The sequence below is a fragment of the Schistocerca cancellata genome, chromosome 2 (assembly GCF_023864275.1).
Source record: "Schistocerca cancellata isolate TAMUIC-IGC-003103 chromosome 2, iqSchCanc2.1, whole genome shotgun sequence".
NCBI classification, from domain to species: domain Eukaryota; kingdom Metazoa; phylum Arthropoda; class Insecta; order Orthoptera; family Acrididae; genus Schistocerca; species Schistocerca cancellata.
Window position 1 is genome coordinate 1,062,746,438 of NC_064627.1, and position 25,094 is coordinate 1,062,771,531.

The 25,094-nt window shown below is 40.3% G+C and overlaps 1 protein-coding gene across 1 annotated transcript in view; it reads left to right on the forward strand.

The window, feature by feature from the left end:
- LOC126149548 (33 kDa inner dynein arm light chain, axonemal-like) overlaps nucleotides 1-21,965 on the forward strand; it is a 126,622-nt gene extending 104,657 nt beyond the window's left edge. Inside the window, exon 6 of the mRNA XM_049915821.1 lies at nucleotides 21,835-21,965. Coding sequence (XP_049771778.1) covers nucleotides 21,835-21,876 — 42 coding nt within the window. The 3' untranslated portion in view covers nucleotides 21,877-21,965. The remainder of the gene's footprint in view (nucleotides 1-21,834) is intronic.
- The last annotated feature ends 3,129 nt before the right edge of the window (nucleotides 21,966-25,094 follow it).

Here is a 25,094-nt window from a genome sequence, read left to right on the forward strand (position 1 = left end):
GACGTCACCCCATGCCTCTATTTGCGCTCCAGCGGCATGGGAAATTTCAAAAGACTGAGTGATGGATAGGACTTCATCTAGAGTCGGATTTGCCAACTGAAGGGCATGTTGCCTAACTTCTTTGGCGGGAACCAACCAGATAATAGCATTCCGTACCATGGAATCAGCATAGGATTCTTTGTGAACTTCAGTAACAAATTGACACTTTCGACTGATGCTGTGAAGTTCAGCAGCCCAAGCCCAATAGGATTGATTCGGGTGTTTTTGACAACGATAAAAGGCAACACGAGAGGCTACCACATGCATATGCTTTTGAAAATAGACGGACAGAAGTGAGCACATTTCAGCAAAGGACAAAGACGCAGGATCTTTCAAAGGAGCCAATTGTGACAACAACTGATACATTTGAGGTGAAATCCATGAAAGGAACAGAGACTTACAAGTTTGGTCGTCCGCGACATGAAATGCCAAGAAGTGCTGTCGAAGACATTTTTCGTAATCAGACCAGTCTTCGGCCATCTCGTCGTAAGGAGGAAAAGGAGGTAGAGACAGTGACGAGAGACGCCCCACATTGGATGCCGCGACGAAATCACGAATTGCATTTGTGAGAGGTGTTTGCTGTTCTATGAGACCTTGCAATAGTTGCTCTAAAGTAGCCAAGGAAACATGTGGGTCAACGATGAAAAAGAAAAATTCACTACCTCTTCGCCAGTTGTTATAACTTCAAGTTGAACAAATATATTTCAAGGACGATGCAATACATGAAGTCACAGATCAAGTAAACAGAGTAAGACGTGTGTACACTTTAACGGTGAAATCATAACTGAGTCCAAGTCTAGCGGGCGCTGGCTGGCTGGCCGCTTAGGTAGTGCTGCTGCTGCATGGCTGGCAGACAGCGCCACATGTAGAGGACGCGCGTAACTGTGCGGCAGCACTTTGAAAGATCGGTGAGTCTCAACAGCATAGTTGCAGACAGTATGGTAATATGTTTTATACACATGGAAAAAACAAACATGCAGAGGCTGAATTTGTCCAGTACTTCCAGGTGGTATAAAGTGCAATATCACACACTTTCAGAAGGGATAGTTTGCTCCAAAGGAGTATGATTTTTACCAGGAATCAAGCAAAAGCAAGTTATTTTGACCAGCTATTGGCCAAAAGCACTACCAATACCTTAGTTGTAGTACTCTTACACCCGTTTTCCCACTCTTACTTGCTGTGATGGAAATATTCCCTATTGCCCTTGCAAGATCACACACGAGAAAGATTCATAGGGTACAGAGCACCCCAGCTTCTTGCAGCACAATAAATAACTTCCCAGCCAATTTACCATCCAGACTAACAGTCAGCATACTTGTATATGAATGCATTAAGCCATTGTTGTTAGTTGATCTTGATACAACTCTCTTTGTACTGCTAGTTTCCAGGTTTCCTTTCATATGCATTTCCTTTTCCAATTCTGATTGGCTGGAGTTGAAAACAAATTCCTTACTGAATGATAAGATAAGTTTGTATATCTGATCTACAAATTTTCAGGCTAATTTCGCAGTTTGCTGTGCATCGTCAAATTAACACTTTCTTTGAAATTTCACTGTCTTAAATCTTCCAGTTCTGTAGACTGTTTGAAGTTATGCAGCCATACACTGCTTCCCTTGAAATCACTGTAATCTGTGCCACATACAATTTGATGTGCATAACGTAGTACTATCATGCACATCCTATAAATTGTATTGAGCATCCTTGAAATAGTTTTTCTTATGTATCACATGGTCATACTGCTGTGAAGTTATTCAAACCCTGTTCATAGAAGTTTTTTTACAATGCTGCAGTTGGTTTTCCATGTACATAATCATGTTTAGTACTCACTTTTTGGAGAATGATTGTCCTTAGTACATTACACTGGAGACAGGATTTTTGACTCACTGTTCAACAAGATGATGAACTACCTTGCTCAACACCTGTTTCAGTATCACTTTCACTTGTTCAGCACATATCATCATCATCATCATCATCATCATCATCATTGTGCTCCTCATGTACATTGTCTGCACAGTCGAGCATATATGACACCACACATTCCCCTGATTCATTTTGCAGAAATGTTAATATTTCATATGCCATTTCTTTCTCATTTGCTTTGTTTATTGTTGTCATTGCTCTGTTTTGTATCAGTGCCACTAGCACTGTAGCACTATTGTGAATTACTCATCGACTAAGCAGTTCAGCTACGCTCCATAGCCTCATGCTGTGCTCAGCATTGGATACCTCGAGTCGTGCCCGCCCCCCTGTCCCCCTGCCCCCCCACCACTTGCCATTAGCAGTCAATATGGTGGTTGGATAGTAGACAATATGTGCGGTGTCAAATGCCATAAACATCATCGACCTTTTGCAACCTCACACTGAAGGGGTTCCTGTATATTTTACACATTACAGTAATAGAAATTCTTCTACAGAGTAGAAAGAGTTAGCAGGGATAAACTTTCTCAGTTTGTTTTCAAGTTTTACTTTGCTGTCTGTTAGGCATTTTATGTCACTCGGTAAGTGATCAAAAATTTTTGTTGCAGCGTTGTGCACCCCTTTTTATGCGAAAGACAACCTTAATGTGGAGCAGTAAATTTCATGTTTCCTTCTGGTATTGTAATTATGTATATCATTGTTCCTTTTGAAATGTAGTGGATTATTTACAATGAACTTCATAAAGGAATAAGTATACTAAGTACTAGTCACAATGCACAACTCCTTGAACAGAAATCTACAAGATGATCATGGGTGAGCATCACTCTTACAGTACAATGAAGACTTTCGTTCCTAAAGATAAGTTTCCCCAGAACATTATTCCATATGACATTATTGAATGAAAATATGCAAAATATGTCAACTTACTGGTTTGTCTCTCCCCGTGATTTGCAATTATTCTAAGTGCAAGCTGAACTAAGTTGTTTTAGGAATTCCCAAATGTGTTTTTTTTCCAATTTAAATTCTCACCAACATGGACACCTATAAGAATTTTGAAATTTCCACCCTATTTATTATTTCCTCACCATGTGTTAACACTTGTCATTGGTGTAGTACCCCCATATGTACAGAACTGAGTATGTTGTCTTTCTAAAATTGAAGGTGAGACCATTTGCAGAAAACCAGTCAATGATACTTTTAAGAACATAGTTTACCATTTCTTCTGTTTCTGTATGTATGCCTGGAGTGATTACAATACTAGTGTCATCTGTGAAAAGAACTATTCTGCTTGTTGTGTATTGGATGGAAGAACATTTATATGTATGAGGAACCTAAGATTGAGCCTTGGGAAACCCCATACTTGATTTATCCCCAGTCAGAATTATGCCCACAGAGTATATTGGTTGAGTTACTTAATAAAACTTTCTGCATTTGGCATTCCCAGTAGAGAAACGCTTCTGAAACCTAAACTGAGATTTGCTGGGGATATTATTGTTTCTAAGGTGAGATACTATTTTAGAATACATCACTTACTCAAAAAGTTTGGAAAATGATGTCAGGAGTGAAAGAGGTTGGTAGTTAATTGACATCTCTCCTATCACCTTTCTTGAAGAGGGTTTTAACAACAGCATATTTCAGTCTCTCAGGAAAAATGTCTTGAGTTATTGATGCATTACATATTTCAGATAAGACTAGGCATATTATGAGGAAACAAATCTTTAGTACTCTATTGGAGACACCATCAAAACCAGGTGAGCCTCTGCTTTTGAGACAATGTATAATTTTTCTCAGTTTCAGGAGGAGAATTTGGTGATACATACATACGACTGAATTTTATGAGAGCTGCTTTTTCAACATACTGCTGTGATTTTTCTCTTGAACAGTTTTTCCCTATGCTTTCTACTACACTTTTACACATGATTATTAAATACACTTGCTACATGTGACTCATCATTCATAGACCCTTCCATTCAGTTCAGTAGTGATGTTATCCTGTACCATGTCTGGTTGTCCTGTTTGACGTTTCACTACATTCCATGTAGCCTTAAGTCTGTTGTCGAAATGACTGATTTCTGACATTGTGTGCATGTTCCTTGATTTTTTATAATAACCTTTCTTAGTAATTTTGAGTAGTTTTTGTAGTGTGCAACTACTGTAGGATCCCTACTTGTTCTTGGCAAAAGATATATTTCCCTTTTCCTTTCACAAGGTACTTTAATCACTCTAATGATCCATAGTTTTTTACTGTTTAGTGTCCTTTCTGATTAGCTTATGCAGAAAGCTATTTTCAAATAATGATATGAATTTATTATGGAATAGATTAAGTTTTATGCTAGCATTTAGTTCATTATATATTTCATCTCAGGTCATCTGTAAAAAGTTCTTAAAAACATTCATCCTGGACTCATTAATTATTCTGACTGATTTCCACTGAGGCTTTATGTTATTTATCCCAACTAACTCTGTGTCATGATCAGAGGGAGCATTTGTTACTGGGTAAACAATTATTTTCTTACTTTGAGTGTCACCAAAGAAAATATTATCAGTTAGTGTCCTACTATCTTTATCAACCTGTTTTGGGAAATAATTACTGAGATCAAATTTTAGGATCCAAATAAGGTTTCCATATCATTTTTCCTATCAGAATCCTTTTAAAAATCGACATTGAAGTCACCACCGAATATTAACTGCTTAATGCTGACCCACAGGTAGCACAGTAAGGAACCCAGATAACCCATAAACAGTTCAAAATTCCCCAGTTGGGACCTGTATACCATTCGATTAAAAGTGAAATATTTTTCAGTATTCATTCACAAGCACACATTTCTGTGTGCTGATCACTACAAAATCTACTGGTCTCAATGTTTTTGAACTCATGTTCTGTCTTAAATTATGTAACAATTTCTCCTTTTCCATATTAGTTCTGCTTGAGTAAGCTGCTATCATGTAACGTTTTATATGTCATTTATTTAACCCTGTTATTAAGTGGTGATCATGCAGGCAAAGGATGTCTATCTTTTCAGAGATCTCCAAATTTTCCAAACAGACAAGAAGCTCTTCTTATATAATATTTTGGCGAAATAATCTAACCTTACTTTTCTGTGCATTTGTAAGCATTTTGTGAGGCTCTTCTGTTATTTTCATTTCTTTCAAAACAGGGTTCCTGAATCCTGATTCTAACCTAAAAAAAATACCCCTCTGACACAGTAACCACAGTGTCTTGTATGTGTGATGGTGCCCCCCTCCCTCAGACAATCTATCTTTCCCTCTCCTGTTTAGGTGTAGACCTTGTCTAATATATCCTCATCTCCCAGTTGTAGCAACAGGCACTTCACTCATACGAGATTTCATTTCAGTGAGCAGCAGCCTGCTCAACTCAGTGTTCTCATGACTCGCAGCAGTGTTATCCCAGGGCCCATCATGGCACTGCAGCACCTCCACAAAACTCACATTGGTGTCTGGAATTTGCAACTCTTATTGCATCCACACCAACCCTAATGCTTTAATAACAGTTCTTAGCCAGGATGTCCCCACTCCACCCACGAAAATAAACTGATACTCTTTGCCAAAAACTTTTCACAAAGTCCCCATGTCGTCCTTCACCTGGCTAAGTCTAGCACTTAGCTTCACAATACTTCTGACCTGGTATCCTGTCCCTCATTTGTCCTGTACATCTGACCTACACTGCTCACACATCTACAACCTAGCAACAAGAGCCTTTCCTTCCTATTCTCTTTCGGTACTAACCTACATAGAGTTTCTTTGCTAGAAGGGGGCTTCTCACTCTTGTGACCTACAGCTGGATGAGGCTCTTCCCTTCCTACTTCAGGTAACAAGTCAAATTTATTCAATACTGTTAGCTCAAATGTAGATGAAGTTGATGAGCTGTTCCCCTTTCGCTCATTGTTTGTTACCTTTACCCAGTTCCCAAAATCTTTTTCCCCCTTTGACCTATCTAGTTCAAATCTTGAGTGAACTAACTGAGCCTGAAGGGGACAGATCTTTGCCTCCTGCTTAGTGATTCTGTTGTCTTTTTTGCAAACCCTACAGTTTCATAGAAGAGCCTTGCTGAGTTCCCCATCCAGTTCTCCACTGCAGGCACCCCAGTTACATTCTGACCCACAGTCTACACACACCATTCCCTCTTTGACTTTCATGCAGCAACATTCACACTTATCACACATTGCAACACAGATTACAAAATTGAAAATAGAATTAAGTCACTTAACACTCTTTACCCTACATGAATTTTCATTATTTATGAGCAGCGGATTTAATCGATGATGAACTGGCTATAAACAGGGACTAAGATTTGGAACATTAAATATACAAACATTTACTGGAAAGGTGGAGGAGATGATAAACATGATGAATAGAAGGAAGTTAGACCTATTGGGGTTACCTGAAACAAGATGGAAAGGAGAAGGAAGGAGAGAACTGAGGAAATGATACTGACTGTACTGGAATGGAAGTGAGGAGGGAAAGAGAAATGGAGTGGGAATAGTAGTAAGAGATGTATTGAAAGAGGAAGTGAAGAGAATAAGTGATAGGGTGATGAAGATCACTCAAGGGGACAACCATAGAGGCAATACAAGTGCATGTGCTGCAGATGGGTTGCACTTCTGAGGAGAAGCAAGAGTTTGAAGAGGAAATGCAGAAGCAGATGGGAAGGAAGCATGTGATAGTAATGGGGGATTTAAACACACACATTTGAAGAGAAAGACAAAGCTGTGAAAGTGTGCTGGGACCAGAAGGTTGGGGCTGGCAAAATGAGGAAGTTGAAAGACTATTGGAGTTCTGTCAAAGGACTGGCTTGCTGGTTGGAAACTCTTGATTCAGGAAAAGAGAGAGTCACAAGATTACCTGGTACAGTCAAGACTTAAAAAGAAAGTCGATAGTTGACTACTTCCTGTATGATAGTGAGATAAGTAGGAACATCTTTGACATTAAGGTAATACCATCAAAGGCCTTGGAGAGTGACCACCATTTGTTGGTAACGAACCTGAGAGGGACTATGGATAATAGAGGGACAGAAAACCAGGAAAGACATATAAGGGTATGGAAGTTGAAGGAGGAAGAAAGCAAGCTACAGTACCTACAAGTAGTAAAGGAAAGCATCCCAAAGGATGAACCAAAACAGTAGAAGAGGAATGGGATATATTCAAGGGAACATTAGCAAGTGTGGTGAAAGCAATATGTGGGAGCACAAGCAACAAAAAGAGTAGGAAAGAAACACCTTGGTGGAATGATAAAACAAAGGATATACTCGTAGTACAAAAGAAGAATAGAACCTTTAGGGTATGGCTCCAGAAGAGAACAGTAGAGACAAGAGTATCAAGTAAGAAAGAAAGAAGCAAAAAGAGTGGTGGTGGAGGAGAGAAGAAAGTGGATGGAACACTGGACCAGAATAAAGGAGGAGGATATTGAAGGTTCAAAAAAGGTGTTATATGGAATGATTAAAAGTAAGAGGAAGAACGGTACAAGAGATCATGACCGAAAGGTGAACAAAAATGACCAAGATGTAGAGAATAAGGAGGAACTCAAGAATATGTGGAAGGAGTATTTTGAAGAACTCCTGAACCCAAATGGAGACCTGGATGAGGAGGATCAAGCCAAGGAGGAAAAAAGAGGAGGAACAACAAATAGAAAAAGACCTTACATGGAGAGAAGTGGAAGAGGCACTGAACAAGATGAAGAGAGGGGAGTCACCAGGTCTGGATGAGCTAAGTGTAGAGATGATGAGAACAGCAAGAGAGGTGGGGATACAATGGCTATGTCGAGTAATGAAAATTGTGTGGGGACAGGAGATGATCCCAGAAGACTGGAAGAAGGGAATAACTGTCTCAATCTTTAAGAAGGGAAATAGGAAAGAGTGCAAGAACTACCGGGAGATAACACTGATGAGTCATTGTGCAAACATTTTTGAGAAAATTTTGGAAGCACGAATTCGGGCAAAATTAGAAGGAGGGATGAGAGAAGAGCAACACGGCTTCAGAACAGGAAGGTCCAGGGTGGATCTATTTTTTGTGCTAAGACAACTGCAGAAACAGCATTGTGAATATGGAATAGATCTACTAATGACCTTCCTGGACATTGAAAAAGTGTGTGAGAGTTATGTAGAAGCAATGTGGGGAAACCCCTGGAGGACAGAGGAGTAGCAAAACAGAGTATTTGGAGGATAAGGGAAATGTACCATGGAAGTGTGAGCTCTGTGAAATTGGGAGGAGAGAGATCAGCTAGGACTGAACAGAAGAATGGCTTGAGGCAGGGAAGTGCACTTTCACCATTACTCTTCATTGTAGTGATGGATGATAAAATGAGTACAGTAGCACAAGTAATTGGTGAAGGAAAGATGAAAGCTACGGTGTTTGCATATGATCTGATGATTTGGGGGTATAAGGAGGAGGAAATACAAGAGCAGCTGGATGTATGGAAATGAACAGTACAAGAACATGGGATGAAATTTAGTATAAATAAGAGTGAGATGACTATCACAACAAGAACAGAGGAGGGAGGAACAACTGGAATAACAATTGGTTGGGAATGTTTGAGGAGAGTGGAGAGTTTCCAATACCTAGGAAGCCTGATACAGGAAGATGGAAGAAACAATAGAGAAATAAACGAGTGGGACAGAAAAGCAGAAGCATTTCAGAAGAGTGTCAGAAGCCTGATATGGAACAAGGATGTACCCCAAATCAGTAAAAAGGTTTTATACCGGTCATACTATATCCCAATCCTGACATATGCATCCAAAACCTGGGTTATGAAAGGCAGAGAGAAAAGTAAAGTACAAGCCAGTGAGATGAAATTCTTGAGGAACAGTATTGGATTGACAAAGATAGACAGGTTAAGAAATGAGAGGATCAGAGAGTTAATGAAACTGTGAAGTTGGAACCATTACAGGAGGAGATAGAGAAATCAAGGCTGAGATGGTATGGGCATGTTAAGCAAATGGAGGAGAAGAGGATACACAAGATGAAACTGGAAGGAAAGATACTAAGAGGAAGACCGAGAGACAGCTAGCTGGAAAGAGTGGAGGAATGCATCCAGAAGAAAGGATCAGACTCAACCAAAGTGAAGATGGAAAGATGGTGGCAAGATGATGGAGAGGCTTATGTTCCAAACAGACCCGGCCAGAGGCTGGAAACTGTCCAAGATGATGATGATGATTATGATGATGATGAGCAGCATAAATTAGGCTTACATTTAGTGCTTCAGGTGTATGATACAAGGTAAAAATAATGTAAATGGAGAGAGAAAAAAATTTACTCACCAAGCAGCAGTAGGGGAATACACACACAAAATGGTTTAACTTTTATAAGCTTTCAGAGCCACTGGCTGCTTCTTCTGGCAGAAGAGTTGAGGGGGAAGGAAGAGAGGTGAAGGAAAAGGACTTGAGAGGTTTAGGGAAAGGGGTACAGTTCAGAAAAGTCACCCAGTACCCCGGTCATGGGAGACTTACTGGATGGGATGAGACTTATCACTGCTTGGTGAGATTTTTTTTATTTATCCATTTACATTATATTGTCAATAATTGATTATATTGATTGTTATATAACATAGAAAGTTATTTATTTCTGCTTGCAACAGTGTTGTCGTAACTGCCGTCTGCGTCACTTCTGCTGTGCAGCGAGCTACGTTAATTTAAGTATTAACTGTATTTTTCTTACTTGTCACTTCTTCTTCCGTGTGTTTTTGCTTGTAGGAAGCTTTAATTGTCGAGTGCTAGTAATAGTGTTCCATAGATTTTGTGTTTGTTTTTAATACAGTCAGAGAGAGTCCCTTTAGTCAACCATAGTGCCAGTAGTGCTAGTGTTTGTTTTCAATACAGTCCAGAGACAGGTAGTGCTATTTTCATTGTTTTCTACAAGAAGTGTCTAGTAACCACAGTTTAGTCAACTATCAGCCGCCTTTAGTGAATTAGCAGTCTAGTTAAAAGTTGAGTAACTCTCTACAGTAAATTGATTTCTTAGGATGGATAGGATGTGTGACTGCTGTGTACGGAAGCAGGAGGAGCTGGCCACTGTTCGCGAACAGCTGAACGTGTTGATGGCCGCGGTCAGCCGTCTACAGGTTGCTGCCTCAGAGTGTAGCAGCAGTGGGGAGTCTGGTGCATCGCATGGTACACCCCAGGTGTTACATGCTTCACCCACTGTCCCTGCTGTCGAGACATCTTCGCGGGTACCGGGCCACCCTCACCCCAAGGGGAGTGGTGGGTTCAGCGGCGTCCATGGTGCAAGAGGCGGAGGGTCATTGTGGAGGCTGGCCATGTGGCATCACCCGCTGTGCCTGTGAGTGGACATGTGGCCGCTCCTTCAGCAAGGTCCGAGCAGGCATATGGGGGGAGGGGTTTATTAGTTATTGGGAGCTCCAACGTTAGACGGGTGATGGAGCCCCTTAGGGAAATAGCGGAAAGGTCAGGGAAGAAGGCCAGTGTTCACTCTGTCTGCTTGCTGGGTGGTCTCATCCGATATGTGGAGGAGGCCCTGCCGGCAGCGATAGAGAGCACTGGGTGCACCCGACTGATATTGTTGCTCCTGCCGTCTTGGTTCAGAGGTCATCCTCAGTTCGTACAGGCGGTTGGCGGAGTTAGTGAAGGCGGAAAGCCTCGCTCATGGGGTGGAATCTGAGCTAACTATTTGTAGTATTGTTCCCAGAACTGATCGCAGTCCTCTGGTTTTGAGCCAAGTAGAAGGCTTAAACCAGAGGCTCAGACGATTCTGCAGAGATCTGAGGTGCAAATTTCTCGACCTCTGCTATCGGGTGGAGAAATGTAGGGTCCACCTGAATAGGTCAGGCGTACACTACACGCAGGAAGCGGCTACAAGGGTAGCGGAGTATGTGTGGAGTGCACATGTGGGTTTTTTAGGTTAGAGAATTCCCTCCCTAGGCCCGACAAGATGCCTCCTGAGACGTGACAAGGTAGGAGTAGGCAAAATGCAATAGGGAATAACAATATTAATCTGCTAATAGTAAACTGCAGGAGCGTCTATAGAAAGGTCCCAGAACTGCTCTCATTAATAAACGGTCACAATGCCCACATAGTACTAGGGACAGAAAGTTGGCTGAAACCAGACGTAAACAGTAATGAAATCCTAAACTCAGATTGGAAAGTATACTGCAGAGACAGGCTGGACAGTAAAGGGGGAGGTGTGTTCATAGCGATAAGAAGTGCAATAGTATCGAAGGAAATTGACGGAGATCCGAAATGTGAAATAATTTGGGTGAAGTTCACGGTTAAAGCAGGCTCAGACATGGTAATTGGATGTATCTATAAGCCCCCTGGCTCAGCAGCTGTTGTGGCTCAGCACCTGAAGGATAATTTGGAAAATATTTCGAGTAGATTTCCCCACCATGTTATAGTTCTGGGTGGGGATTTTAATGTGCCGGGTATAGACTGGGAGACTCAAACGTTCATAACGGGTGGCAGGGACAAAGAATCCAGTGAAATTTTTTTAAGTGTTTTAACTGAAAACTACCTTGAGCAGTTAAACAGAGAACTGACTCGTGGTGATAACATATTAGATCTTCTGGTGACAAACAGACCCAAACTATTTGAAACAGTTAACGCAGAACAGGGAATCAGCGATCATAAAGTGGTTACTGCATCGATGATTTCAGCCGTAAATAGAAATATTAAAAAAGGTAGGAAGATTTTTCTGTTTATCAAAAGTGACAAAAAGCAGATTTCAGAGTACCTGATGGCTCAACACAAAAGTTTTGTCTCAAGTACAGATAGTGTTGAGGATCAGTGGACAAAGTTCAAAACCATCGTACAATATGCGTTAGATGAGTATGTGCCAAGCAAGATTGTAAGAGATGGAAAAGAGCCACCGTGGTACAACAACCGAGTTAGAAAACTGCTGTGGAAGCAAAAGGAACTTCACAGCAAACATAAACACAGCCAAAGCCTTGCAGACAAACAAAAATTATGTGAAGCGAAATGTAGTGTGAGGAGGGCTATGCGAGAGGCATTCAATGAATTCGAAAGTAAAGTTCTGTGTACTGACTTCGCAGAAAATCCTAAGAAATTTTCGTCTTATGTCAAAGTGGTAGGTGGATCAAAACAAAATGTTCAGACACTCTGTGACCAAAATGGTACTGAAACAGAGGATGACAGACTAAAGGCCGAAATACTAAATGTCTTTTTCCAAAGCTGTTTCACAGAGGAAGACTGCACTGTAGTTCCTTCTCTAGATTTTCGCACAGATGACAAAATGGTAGATATCGAAATAGACGACATAGGGATAGAGAAACAATTAAAATTGCTCAAAAGAGGAAAGGCCGCTGGACCTGATGGGATACCAGTTCGATTTTACACAGAGTATGCGAAGGAGCTTGCCCCCCTTCTTGCAGCGGTGTACCATAGGTCTCTAGAAGAGTATAGCATTCCAAAGGATTGGAAAAGGGCATAGGTCATTCCCCTTTTCAAGAAGGGACGTCGAACAGATGTGCAGAACTATAGACCTATATCTCTAACGTTGATCAGTTGTAGAATTTTGGAACACGTATTATGTTTGAGTATAATGACTTTTCTGGTGACTAGAAATCTACTCTGTAGTAATCAGCATGGGTTTAGAAAAAGACGGTCGTGTGAAACCCATATCGCGCTATTCATCCACGAGACTCAGAGGGCCATAGACACGGGTTCGCAGGTAGATGCCATGTTTCTTGACATCCGCAAGGCGTTCGATACAGTTCCCCACAGTCGTTTAATGAACAAAGTAAGAGCATATGGACTATCAGACCAATTGTGTGATTGGATTGAAGAGTTCCTAGATAACAGAACGCAGCATGTCATTCTCAATGGGGAGAAGTCTTCCAAAGTAAGAGTGATTTCAGGTGTGCCACAGGGGAGTGTCGTAGGACTGTTGCTATTCACAATATACATAAATGACCTTGTGAATGACATCAGAAGTACACTGAGACTTTTTGCGGATGATGCTGTGGTGTATCGAGAGGTTGTATCAATGGAAAATTGTACTGAAATGCAGGAGGATCTGCAGCGAATTGACGCATGGTGCAGGGAATGGCAATTGAATCTCAATGTAGACAAGTGTAATGTGCTGCGAATACACAGAAAGATAGATCCTTTATCATTTAGCTACAATATAGCAGGTCAGCAACTGGAAGCAGTTAATACCATAAATTATCTGGGAGTACGCATTAGGAGTGATTTAAAATGGAATGATCATATAAAGTTGATCATCGGTAAAGCAGATGCCAGACTGAGATTCATTGGAAGAATCCTAAGGAAATACAATCCGAAAACAAAGGATGTAGGTTACAGTATGCTTGTTCGCCTGCTGCTTGAATACTGCTCAGCAGTGTGGGATCCGTACCAGATAGGGTTGATAGAAGATATAGAGAAGATCCAACGGAGAGCAGCGCACTTCGTTACAGGATCATTTAGTAATCGTGAAAGCGTTACGGAGATGATAGATAAATTCGAGTGGAAGACTCTGCTGGAGAGACGCTCTGTAGCTCGGTACGGGCTTTTGTTGAAGTTTTGAGAACATACCTTCACTGAAGTGTCAGGCAGTATATTGCTCCCTCCTACGCATATCTCGCGAAGAGACCATAAGGATAAAATCAGAGAGATTAGAGCCCACACAGAGGCATACCGACAATCCTTCTTTCCACGAACAATACGAGACTGGAATAGAAGGGAGAACTGATAGAGGTACTCAAGGTACCCTCCACCACACACCGTCAAGTGGCTTGCGGATTATGGATGTAGATCTAATGTAGATCTCAACACTCACTTAACTGCAGTATCAATAATTATTTTAATTACAGTAGGACGTAACTTTACTGTACGCAAACTGCACAAGTAAACCTACTTTCTCAGTGAATTGGGCAATGCCACTTGTACAGACTTTTCAACCTCTCATCATGATCTGAAGTGCCATTTCAAACTTAGACCATGAGACCACATCACATGATTATGGCCCAAGCTACTGGAGTTGGTGGTCATTTGTGTATGATGTGTGCTTACTTGTGTGTATGAACGGCATTTGTTTCTCTTTCATTTGATGAAGGCTGTGGCCAAAAGCTTTATGTAAGAGTCTTTTAATTGTGCCTGTCTGCAACTTAACATGTCTTCCACATGGTAAGTAGCAATCTGTCTTTTCTTACGTTGTTGACATTTCTGCCTGGAGTTTCCATTGTTAGCGCAGGTCACATTGCCACTTTATAGCAAGAAGGAATCTAAGAATGGAAAGCTGCCTGCTGAAATGGTATACGCTACAGCAATGTTATTCAAACATTCAACCATTACCATAAACACGAAACATTCAGTACTTGCTTTATAGCTACCAAATTGTTGTGCACCACAGCACCATCATTTGAACATTCAGCCACTACCATGAACAAAAACAGTGAATATCTGCATCATGGTCATCACATGCGACTAACAGTGTTGGCTGATGACCACTATCTACAAATTGGCTCATAGATGATCTTAGTGAACTGCAACAAAACTGCAAGCTGCTTTTTGGAGGCAACTACTATGACTCTATGACTATGTAGACCCAGAAAATCAACAACTATCTCCACGTGATGAGCTAGGCCTCTAGGCATTTATCATGAGCTGCAGCACAAACCCCCAGCAAGGGAACTCCTGGAATGGAACCTGGATCAATTTCATCAGGTTCTCTTGACCGATGAGTGTGGGGTTTACTAGATGCCTGGTGAGTGTCCTAGATGAGTGCATTGGCCCTCAGGTTCCATTGCACAACTCTGGTTGGGGTCCCACAGGTTGAACAGTGATGTGAGTCGGTCATGTTTTTGGTAAAAATCTTGTTGGATGTCAGACCCTTCCCATTTGCTGTCAAGGGTAATTTAAGTGCAGTAAGAAGTTGGCAAGGAGGACACCAAAAGTGGGCTAGTACTGGCAAAAAGGGCATTCCTGGCCAAGATAATTGTAATATTATCAAACACAGGCCTTAATTTGAGGAAGAAATTTCTGAGAATGTACATTTGGAGCTCAGCATTGTATGGTAGTAAACAGGTACTGTGGGAAGACTGGAACAGAAGAGAATTAAATCATTTGAGATGTGGTGTTACAGACAAATGTTGAAAATTAGGTGGACTGTTAAAGTAAGGAATGAGGAAGGCTCTCCACATAATTGCCGAGGAAAGGAATATATGGAAAACATTGACAAGAAGAATGGACAGGGTGGTAGGACATCTGTTACGGCATAAGGGATTGACTTCCATGGTACTAGAATGGGCTGTAGAGGGTAAAACTGTAGAGGAAGATGGGAATTGGGATACATCCAACAAATAATTGAGGATGTGGGTTGCAAGTGCTACTCTGAGATAAAGAGGTTGGCACAGGAGAGGAATTCGTGGTGGGCCGCATCAAAGCAGTCATTAGACTGATGACTCAAAAAAAAAAGAAGGCAGTACTTGCAAATTATTGTCCAGCCCAACAGTTGCCATTTTGGCAATGGAATTTAAGATGACAATTCATGTGCACATTTTCCCCAACTTGCGAACAGCTTCCTGCAGGAGACAGGCATCAAACAAATGGAACAGTCTCCAGTATCTGCTGACGTGAATCCAACTGAAAGTGGCTAGGACCTTTTGATGGAACATCAAGGCACTGAATGTTACCCAGCAGCTTACTTTCAAAATAACTGCCTGTTATTTGTTACTGTATTGTTTCCATTTCCCAGTCAAGTCTTTCGTTCCCTGCTCTCCTCGAATCTAATCCCATACAAGTTTGCATATAAGCTGGAAGCACAAGACTGTTTTTGGGCAGTTTAGTTCAATATTTTGGAGTTTCTTTTGTTTTTTTATAGGGATATAAATGGTGCTGCAATCTACTCCCCTGTTCATATACTGACAGTGATCTATATAAAGGAAAATTATCCACATTACTGTTTCAGGATTCCCAATGTTTTTAATTAGTTAGTGTAGTGACTTCCATTTCTACTTTTTGTTACTTGTATTATCATTCTTTGTAGTACAAAGATTGTTGGTAGATTCTGCACATTTGTTCCCAAGAAGGTTAGGCTGTGACTAATTATTGGGTACACATGTACAAAATTTGTTGTTCTAGGATATGAGAAGCTACAGTCTGAAGTTGTTAAGTGTGTAGCATGTGGTAGCAATTTGACCTTTAAGTACTGTAATATGCCCGACTGACTTAAACGGTTTGCCAATATGCATTCATAGAAATTTTATAATTTATTACACATTCTGTAAATTTGGTTGATGTTACTGAGACTTCAGTGTATATGGAAACTAATACTTTTGTTAAAAATAATCATCACCACCAGCCATTTGACATCCACCGCTGGATAAGGGCTTCAACTAGAATTTTCCCATGCACTGCAGTCTTCAGCTGTATGCATACGTGCACTCCTGCACTTTCCTTATTTCCTCTGTCTTTTTTCATCTCTTCAGGTATAGCAGACAACTTCCATTTTACATGTGCCACCTTTTGTAAACCCTTGTCAACAGTTTTGTAAAGGCCTTGCCGCTACTGCTGTGGAGGCCGGGTTGCCACTGTTGTCATGGCAGGCCGACTTTGTGAGTTTGTGAAACAGTTTCTGGTGCCGTACATGGTTAAGATAGTTTCTCCCTGCCACTATTACACAGCTATACCCCACGGTACAGTAACATGATAGGAGAATGAAGGTTCTACAACACTCCAACAAATTAGTAACAAAGTTACACAAATGAGTTATAGAGGTTTACTTATCTTTGTGACCTGTCAAACAATGAACTCTGCAACACTGCATGTAATATAACACAAAAAGGCCCTCTATGGCTAAATCAAAATAATCATAGGTTAACTTCACAGTACATAGCAAAAACAATTTACAACAACTGTTTATTTTTTCGTTTTTATTTACACGTCAAGTTCCGTAGGACCAAATTGAGGAGCAAATCTCCAAGGTCATGGAACGTGTCAGTATATGAAATTACAACATAAAAGTAATAACAGATAAAAATATAATGTTTATGAACCAAAAAAGTCAATCCATAATTTAAAGTAAACACAATCAACAATACATCAAGAATCAGCTTAATTTTTCAAGGAACTGCTCGACAGAATAGAAGGGGTGACCCATGAGGAAACTCTTCAGTTTCAAGTTGAAAGCGCATGGATTACTGCTAATATTTTTGAATTTGAGTGGTAGCTTATTGAAAATGGATGCAGCAGTATACTGAACACCTTTCTGCACAAGAGTTAAGGAAGTCCATTCCAAATGAAGGTTTGATTTCTACTGAGTATTAGCTGAGTGAAAGCTGCTTATTCTTGGGAATAAGCTAATATTGTTAACAAGAAATGACAGTAAGGAATATATATATTGAGAGGCCACGGTCAAAATACCCAGACTCGTGAACAGGGGTCGACAAGAGGTTTGTGAACTTACACGATTTATTTCCAGAACCACCCGTTTCTGAGCCAGAAATATCCTTTTAGAATGGGAAGAGCTACCCCAAAATATAATATCATATGACATAAGTAAATGAAAATAAGCAAAGTAGATTAATTTTTGTGTTGAACGATCACTCACTTCCGATACCGTTCGAGTAGTAGAGATGGCAGCATTAAGCCTTTGAACAAGATCCTGAACGTGGGCTTTCCATGACAGTTTACTATCTATCTGAACACCTAGAAATTTGAGCTGTTCAATTTCACTAATCATATGCCCATTCTGTGAAATTAAAACGTCAGGTTTTGTTGAGTTGTGTGTTAGAAACTGTAAAAACTGAGTCCTGTTGTGATTTAGCACTATTTTATTTTCTACTTAGGTCATGAACTGCACTATTTGAAACCGAGCCAATGTTGCACACAACATCCTTTACTACAACGCTAGTGTCATCAGCAAACAGATATATTTTAGAGTTACCCGTAATTCCAGAAGGCATATTGTTTATATAAATAAGGAACAGGAGTGGCCGCAAAACTGATCCCTCGGGCACCCCACACTAGACTGTACCCCACTCAGAGCCCACAGTGCAACCATTCTCAACATTGCTGTCTGTTGCTAAAGTAAGAGGTGAACCAATTGTGAGCTATTCCCTGTATCCCGTAATGGTCCAACTTCTGGAGCAATATGTTGTGAACAACACAGTCAAACACGTTAGTTAAATCAAAAACAATGTGTAGTGTTTGAAACCTTTTGTTTAACCCATACAGTACCTCACAGAGAAAAGAAAATATAGCATTTTCAATTGTTAAAAGACTTCTAAAGCTGAACTGTACATTTGATAGCAAATCATGTAATATAAAACAATCAATTATCCTCACATACACAGCCTTTTCAATAACTTTAGCAAACACTGATGGCATAGAATTAGGTCTAAAATTGTGTACATTATCCCTTTCTCCTTTTTTATAAAGAGGCTTTACTACTGAGTACTTTAATCATTCAGGAAACTGACCATTCCTAAAGGAAAAATTACAAATATGGCTAAATACAGGGCTAACATGTACAGCGCAGTACTTTAATATTCTGCTAGTCATTTCATCATAACCAAGAGAGTCCTTAGTCTTCAGTGATTTAATTATTGACTCAATCTCCCCATTGTCCGTATCACAGAGGAGAATTTCAGACATCAATCTTGGAAAGGCATTTGCCAAGAAAGTTATACGATAGCCTGTAAAAACTACATTTTTATTTAATTCACCAGCAATGCTCTGAAAATGATTGTTAAATACTGTACATATAACTGATTTATCAGTAACAGCAGTATTTTTACTAAGAACTGACTTTATGTTGTCGACCTTGTGCTGCTGACCAGACACTTCCTTCACAACTGACCACATGGTTTTAATTTTATCCTGTGAAATAGTTATTCTATTTGCATACCACATACTCTTTGCCTTCCTAATAACATTTTTAAGCACCTTACAATACTGTTTGTAATAGGCTAATGTAGCTTGATTGTGACTACTTCTAACATTTTGATATAATTCCTGCTTTGTTGTACATGATATCCTTATCCCACTAGTCAGCCACCAGGGCTGTCTAGTACCCCCGTTTAGAATGTTCTAATGGAAAACAACTCTCAAAGAGCATGATAAATGTTTTAAGGAAAGCATTATATTTATCATCTATGTTATCAGCACTATAAACATCTTGCCACTCTTGTTCCTTGACAAGGTTTAAAAAACTCTATTGCTGTTGGATTATTGACTATTCCTCAGGATTCTCAACTTCTAGCACCAATGTCTTCCAGAGGCAGCTGAGTTGCAGATCCTGCTGTCAAATGCCTTGAAAGGCAAAGACAAACACAGGAAAAGGAAATTACCTTAGACCCCAGAAATGATGGAAGCATTTCACCATGCTAAAAGCTGCCTGGTTCAAGCTGTTACATTGGCACACCCTCAACCAGATGTGCAATTGACATTTACAGTAGATGCGAGTGACACCGCAATTGAAGTAGTTCTTGAGCAGATTGTATATGGTGTGCTATGACCACTGATTTTTCTCCAAGAGTCTCCCAGCCATGCAGTCAAAATGGTCAGCAATCGGGAAATACATGACCAACATCCAACACATGCACAAAACCAAAAAAATTGGCGCCAGTTATTTCTCACATATTTTTGCAGTATCCCGATAATCAGCTATGAACATATGACACAAGAACAAAGACATGGTCCTGCCGTCACTCAGCTACACACTGGTGAAAATGCTAGCCTAAAATCACACTTTGCCTTCAACACCACCATATTACTCTGTGATGTCTCTTGGAGGAAACACGGAGTATTTGACAAACTTCGCAACATCAGCCACCCTGTCACCAAGGCAACAACACAACTGATTACAGATCATTTTGTGTGGCATAATGTAAAATGTGGCTGGCTCCACTGGGTGTGCTGCCATTTATCCTTCCAACAAAGCGAACCCGGGTGTCATGTTCAACCTATATTACGCAACTTTCCCATCCCAACAGCATGTTTCAAACATGACCACATTGACATCATCAGGCCACTACCTGAGTCCCAAGGATTTCATTAGATTCTCTCTGCCGCTGACAGAACAAACAACTCACTGGGTGGATGCGGCCTCTTTCAGGCATCATAGTGGACCCCATCACATGAACTTTTGTCAGACTATGGATTGAGCGCTTTGGCATACCAGACTATACTATAACTGATCATGGCTGACAGTTAGAGCCAGCCCTTTTCAATGCTCTTTGCTGCCTCTGTGGGATCGACCATACGCACACCACTACTTACCTCCCACAAAGCAATGGCCAGGTGGAGAGGTGGCATGGAACACTGAAAGCATCGTTCAGACTGAGGCACTTTCATGTGTCCTACTAGGCATACAGAGTGCATATAAACAGGACGTTCAGGTTTCACTCACTGAAGTGCTGTATGGAGAAACTGTCTCCCTGAACCATCTCCACCGGCATGGATACTGAAAGACGGATTTCCTCCATCATCGCTGGACGATGTCGATGACAATGCCAACCTCAACAGCCACAACACTGACAAATGTAACACAGCATTTCAGCCCCCACAAGAGCTATGCACTGCTGCTGCATCTCCACATGAGCTGCCCAATCTGGCCACAACTCCAGTGTCACAGCATGGCCACACCAGACAACCGTGTGAACAGCATATGCTCCTTCCTCTACAAGAAATGGTCCAATCATGTATAGTGCAAGTGCCGGCTATGATGTGATAGGTCAAGTATGCTCCCGCATTCTCCACAAGAGACTGTCTAATCAGGCCCTCTGCAAATGTCACACATGGCACACACATGCACCTGTGCCACCGCCGCAAACAGTGACATTGCCTGGCACTCCCCTACCTGTCGACGCAGACTAGTCACCACATCCCACAGTGCTTCACACTCCCGGCTGGGGGCTCTGTGGGGACATTCATCCCAGAGCGTCCAAACACCTTCGGCTCAAGCATTGTGGAAGCACTTTGGGACAGTGAACACAACTTTAGTGTGAGCTGGACAATGCGACTGACTAGACCCCCTGTATGAGTGTTCTGTTTAATACATAACATTCTTGTGATCCAGATGGGTAGCCTCCATCCCTCAGTGGCTTACTACTGCCGTATATCCCATTTCCTACAAATAAATCCAATCCCTCACCTGCAAATAGTGACTGATTGTATATGCCATTGTTGTTGTCCTCGGTACAAAGACTTTTTTGACTCTGCACCACATGCTAGTACAAGTCTCTTCATAACTACTGCAACCTACATCCACATGAACCTGCTTATTGTAGTCAAGCTTTGGTCTCCTTCTACAGTTTTTAGCCACTTAAATGTGTTACACTGTGCTTGACAGAATGACACAAACCTTTAGGTTGCGGTTTGCTCTTTTTGTAGTATAAACACACACGTCTCCCCATTTACCAGAGCCCTCTGTACTCACAACAAAATACAGCTGGCCAACATGTTCTGCATAGATGTTCACATAAAGACAAATGAGAAAATAAAAGGAGTGGTAAATGAAGTGCCTGTGAAGATGATGCAACAACACACTAACACAAATTCATGTACCCAGTTGTTACTATCAATTCATCAGTATTAGCTGTGTGGGATGTGAACAATGTGACACTCTGATTTGAGATATTAAATATTCAAAATGTGTGTACTATTGCCGGCTGGGGTGGCCGAGCGGTTCTAGGCGCTTCAGTTTGGAACCACGCGACTGCTACTGTTGCAGGTTCGAATCCTGTCTTGGACATGGATGCATGTTATCTCCTTAGGTTAGTTAGGTTGAAGTAGTTGTAAGTTCTAGGGGACTGATGACCTCAGATGTTAAGTCCCATAGTGCTCAGAGCCATTTGAACCATTTTTCTGTACTATTTATAGAGCAGAAGCTGATAGAAACTCATTTCTAAAATCTACCAATACTAATTTCCATTGTCGCTCTATTTCAGGAGCAAATGGAATTAATACAGAAAATGGAAAATGAAGCATGATATTCTTCAAGAGGATAATTGCGGATAATGTCTCTTGCATTTCCATGGTCCAGGGGTTTCCGCCTGTGATAAATAGGCATCAAATGGAGTTACTTTGTGTAAAATTTTTGTTATTGTCTTATCATGGATTGGACAATTGTGTTAACAATACATTGAAGAGCTGAAAGAGTAATATTTATTTATTTAGCCATTCATAGATATTTTACAATATGTGGATATTATCATTATGTATATAATACTTTTTAAATATGTGTAGATATAAAGTGTCTTAATACTCATGTTATTTACATAGGTTTTTGCATCAGTTTCATACATTTTTATTAAGCACTCTTGTAAATACACTTTAAGAGCTTTTCTGAATGGGTGTGTGTTATTTGTGCCTTTGATTTCCTACAGTAGTTTATTATACGGTTGATAAAACACATTGTTTTGTATCTTGTGCTTATTTTTCCTGTCTAGATAATGATAATGGCTTGATCTTGTTCTGTGGTTATGAATATTGCTGTTTGTGCTATAATTTCAACATTTTTCTTGATGTGCACTAAGGCTGAGAATATTCAGAATACCTAACATTTTAAATAATTCTCTGCAGTGGGCCTACTTACTGTTTTTTGTTATGATTTTCAATGCTTTCTTTTGCATTTTGAAAACTGTTTGTACATTCTAAACACTATTTCTCCAGAAAATTAAATCATAGCTGATTCCTGAATACACAAAGCTGCAGTATACAGTTCTTAGACATGTGTCACTGCATACTAATGCAAGAACTCAAAGTTCACAGCATGTTGTTGATATCTGTTTTGACAGTTTCTTAACATGTTCACTTTAGCTAGCTGTCAATGTGCAACACTATGAATTTTGAACATGAATTGATTATCATTGGATTTTGACAACATGGGAAGCATAGATTGCTGCTGACTAAATAGAGTAGGCAGTGAGTTGCAGACAGACACAATGAAAAGAATGCTAGAAGTATTGTTGGTATTCCATCATGGACTTTCCATTGTTTTATCATTGGATTTTGATTGATAGTGCACTGATGCATTTTTCATAGATCTTGTCACGAAGGAGAACTTTCAGGTGTATGTGTGTGTGTGTGTGTGTGTGTGTGTGTGTGTGTGTGTGAGCAAGTCAGATATTGGTAGAGATATTTTTTACAGATATTGCCATAAATACTTAAGCAACTAAATGTCTTGTGTGAATTGCAAATAGCCATTAACTACTAAATACAAGAGACATTTCATAAATAATACACACTAATTTTTTACTGACATTTTTTTTAATATCTCTTAACAGTCCTTCAATGTAATTTCTCTCTTCTCCTTTGGAAGCTCTATTATTTCATCCACAACACCACTTCTGTTCATCTCTTGAATGGTTCGGGTAATGGTGGTAGAAAGCTCTCCCAGAGAAAGATAGCTATGTCCAGGCAAGGGTTTTTTCAACTTCAGGAATAAGTCAAAGTCTGGTGGACTCATGTCTGGGCTGTAGGGAGAATGAGGTAACACTTCCCATCTGTATTCGCCCAGTTTATGGGCTACGATGTTGCCAATATCTGGGTGAGCATTGTCGTGGAGAATGAATGGCCCCGCTCAAGCAACTGGGGTTGAGTTTTGTGCATTTTTCTGTGCAGGTTTTGCATAAAGTTATGATAATACACTTCTGTAACACTTGTTCCACATGGGACTCTGTCATGACAATTCCTTGGTGATCATAAGCAAAAGTCATCATTTGCTTGTGCTTTGATTGAGCATGTTGAAATTTTTTTGGACGTGGAAAACATGAAGCTCTCCCCTCACTGGTCTGTGATTTTAACTATGGTTCAAAGTCTGTACTCGTTGTTGGGACAAGTAAACACAAGAATCCTTGACATTCACGGCCGAATTGTTGTTTGAGCAAGGTTGCAATGTCCAGACTTTTCTGCTTCTCTTCAGCAATCAAACAGTGTCAGAGCCCCTCGCAGAAATTTTTCTCTTCTTCAAATCATTTGTCAGAATACTGAATACTTATGTTGGGTGTATCCCCCTGTCTTCAGAGAGTTCCTCATAAGTCACACTTCTTCAAGAGCATCTGCCACAAGTTTCATGCTTCATTCATCTGTTGACATTCTTGGCCTTCCAGGGCTTTGATTATTATTTACGGTCATACGACAACCACGAAAATGATTAACCCAGCTGCACTACCATCCACTGTAAACTCAACCACAAATTTCACTTAATGCACAGTGGATTTCTATCCGGTTTCACTGCATAAAGTTTTGATCTTCATGTACGACCCTTGGTCTTCAACAGTCACAGTACCTGAGACTCCTGCAGGGTCCATTTCTACCTCTCGCCAATTTTATGTTAGAGTACATAACAGAAGAACAAAAACACCTGCTTATTCCTAAGGATTCCAATTATATCTGATGTAATTTTCATTGTTGTTGCATCAAATAATCCACAGTAATACCAACCTGTGCATTATTTATAAAACGTTCCTTGTAAAACTGCAAACATCTCAACTGAAATGGGCAACGAATAGTTATACATATTACAGTTACCATAATATCACATTTTGTTATCACAGTTTTCATAAAAACTGCTGAGTTTTGGAACAATGTGGAAATGCCACTTTCCTTCCTTCATAAGATTGTAGTGGTCATATTTTAACATTTGCGTCCTCAGACATCTGGACAATGTTTTGGATTTATACTGATACATGCAAAATACTAACGCGAATTCTTTACAGACGAATGGAAAAACTAGTAGAAGCTGACCTTGGGGAAGATCAGTTGGGATTCCGTAGAAATGTTGGAACACGTGAGGCAACACTGACCCTACGACTTCTCTTAGAAGCTAGATTAAGGAAAGGCAAACCTACGTTTCTAGCATTTGTAGACTTAGAAAAAGCTTTTGACAATGTTGACTGGAATACTCTCTTTCAAATTCTGAAGGTGGCAGGGGTAAAATATAGCGAGCGAAAGGCTATTTACAATTTGTATAGAAACCTAATGGCAGTTATAAGAGTTGAGGGGCATGAAAGGGAAGCAGTGGTTGGGAAGGGAGTGAGACAGGGTTGTACCCTCTCCCCGATGTTATTCAATCTGTATATTGAGCAAGCAGTAAAGGAAACAAAAGAAAAATTCAGAGTAGGTATTAAAATCCATGGAGAAGAAGTAAAAACTTTGAGGTTCACCGATGACATTGTAATTCTGTCAGAGACAGCAAAGGACTTGG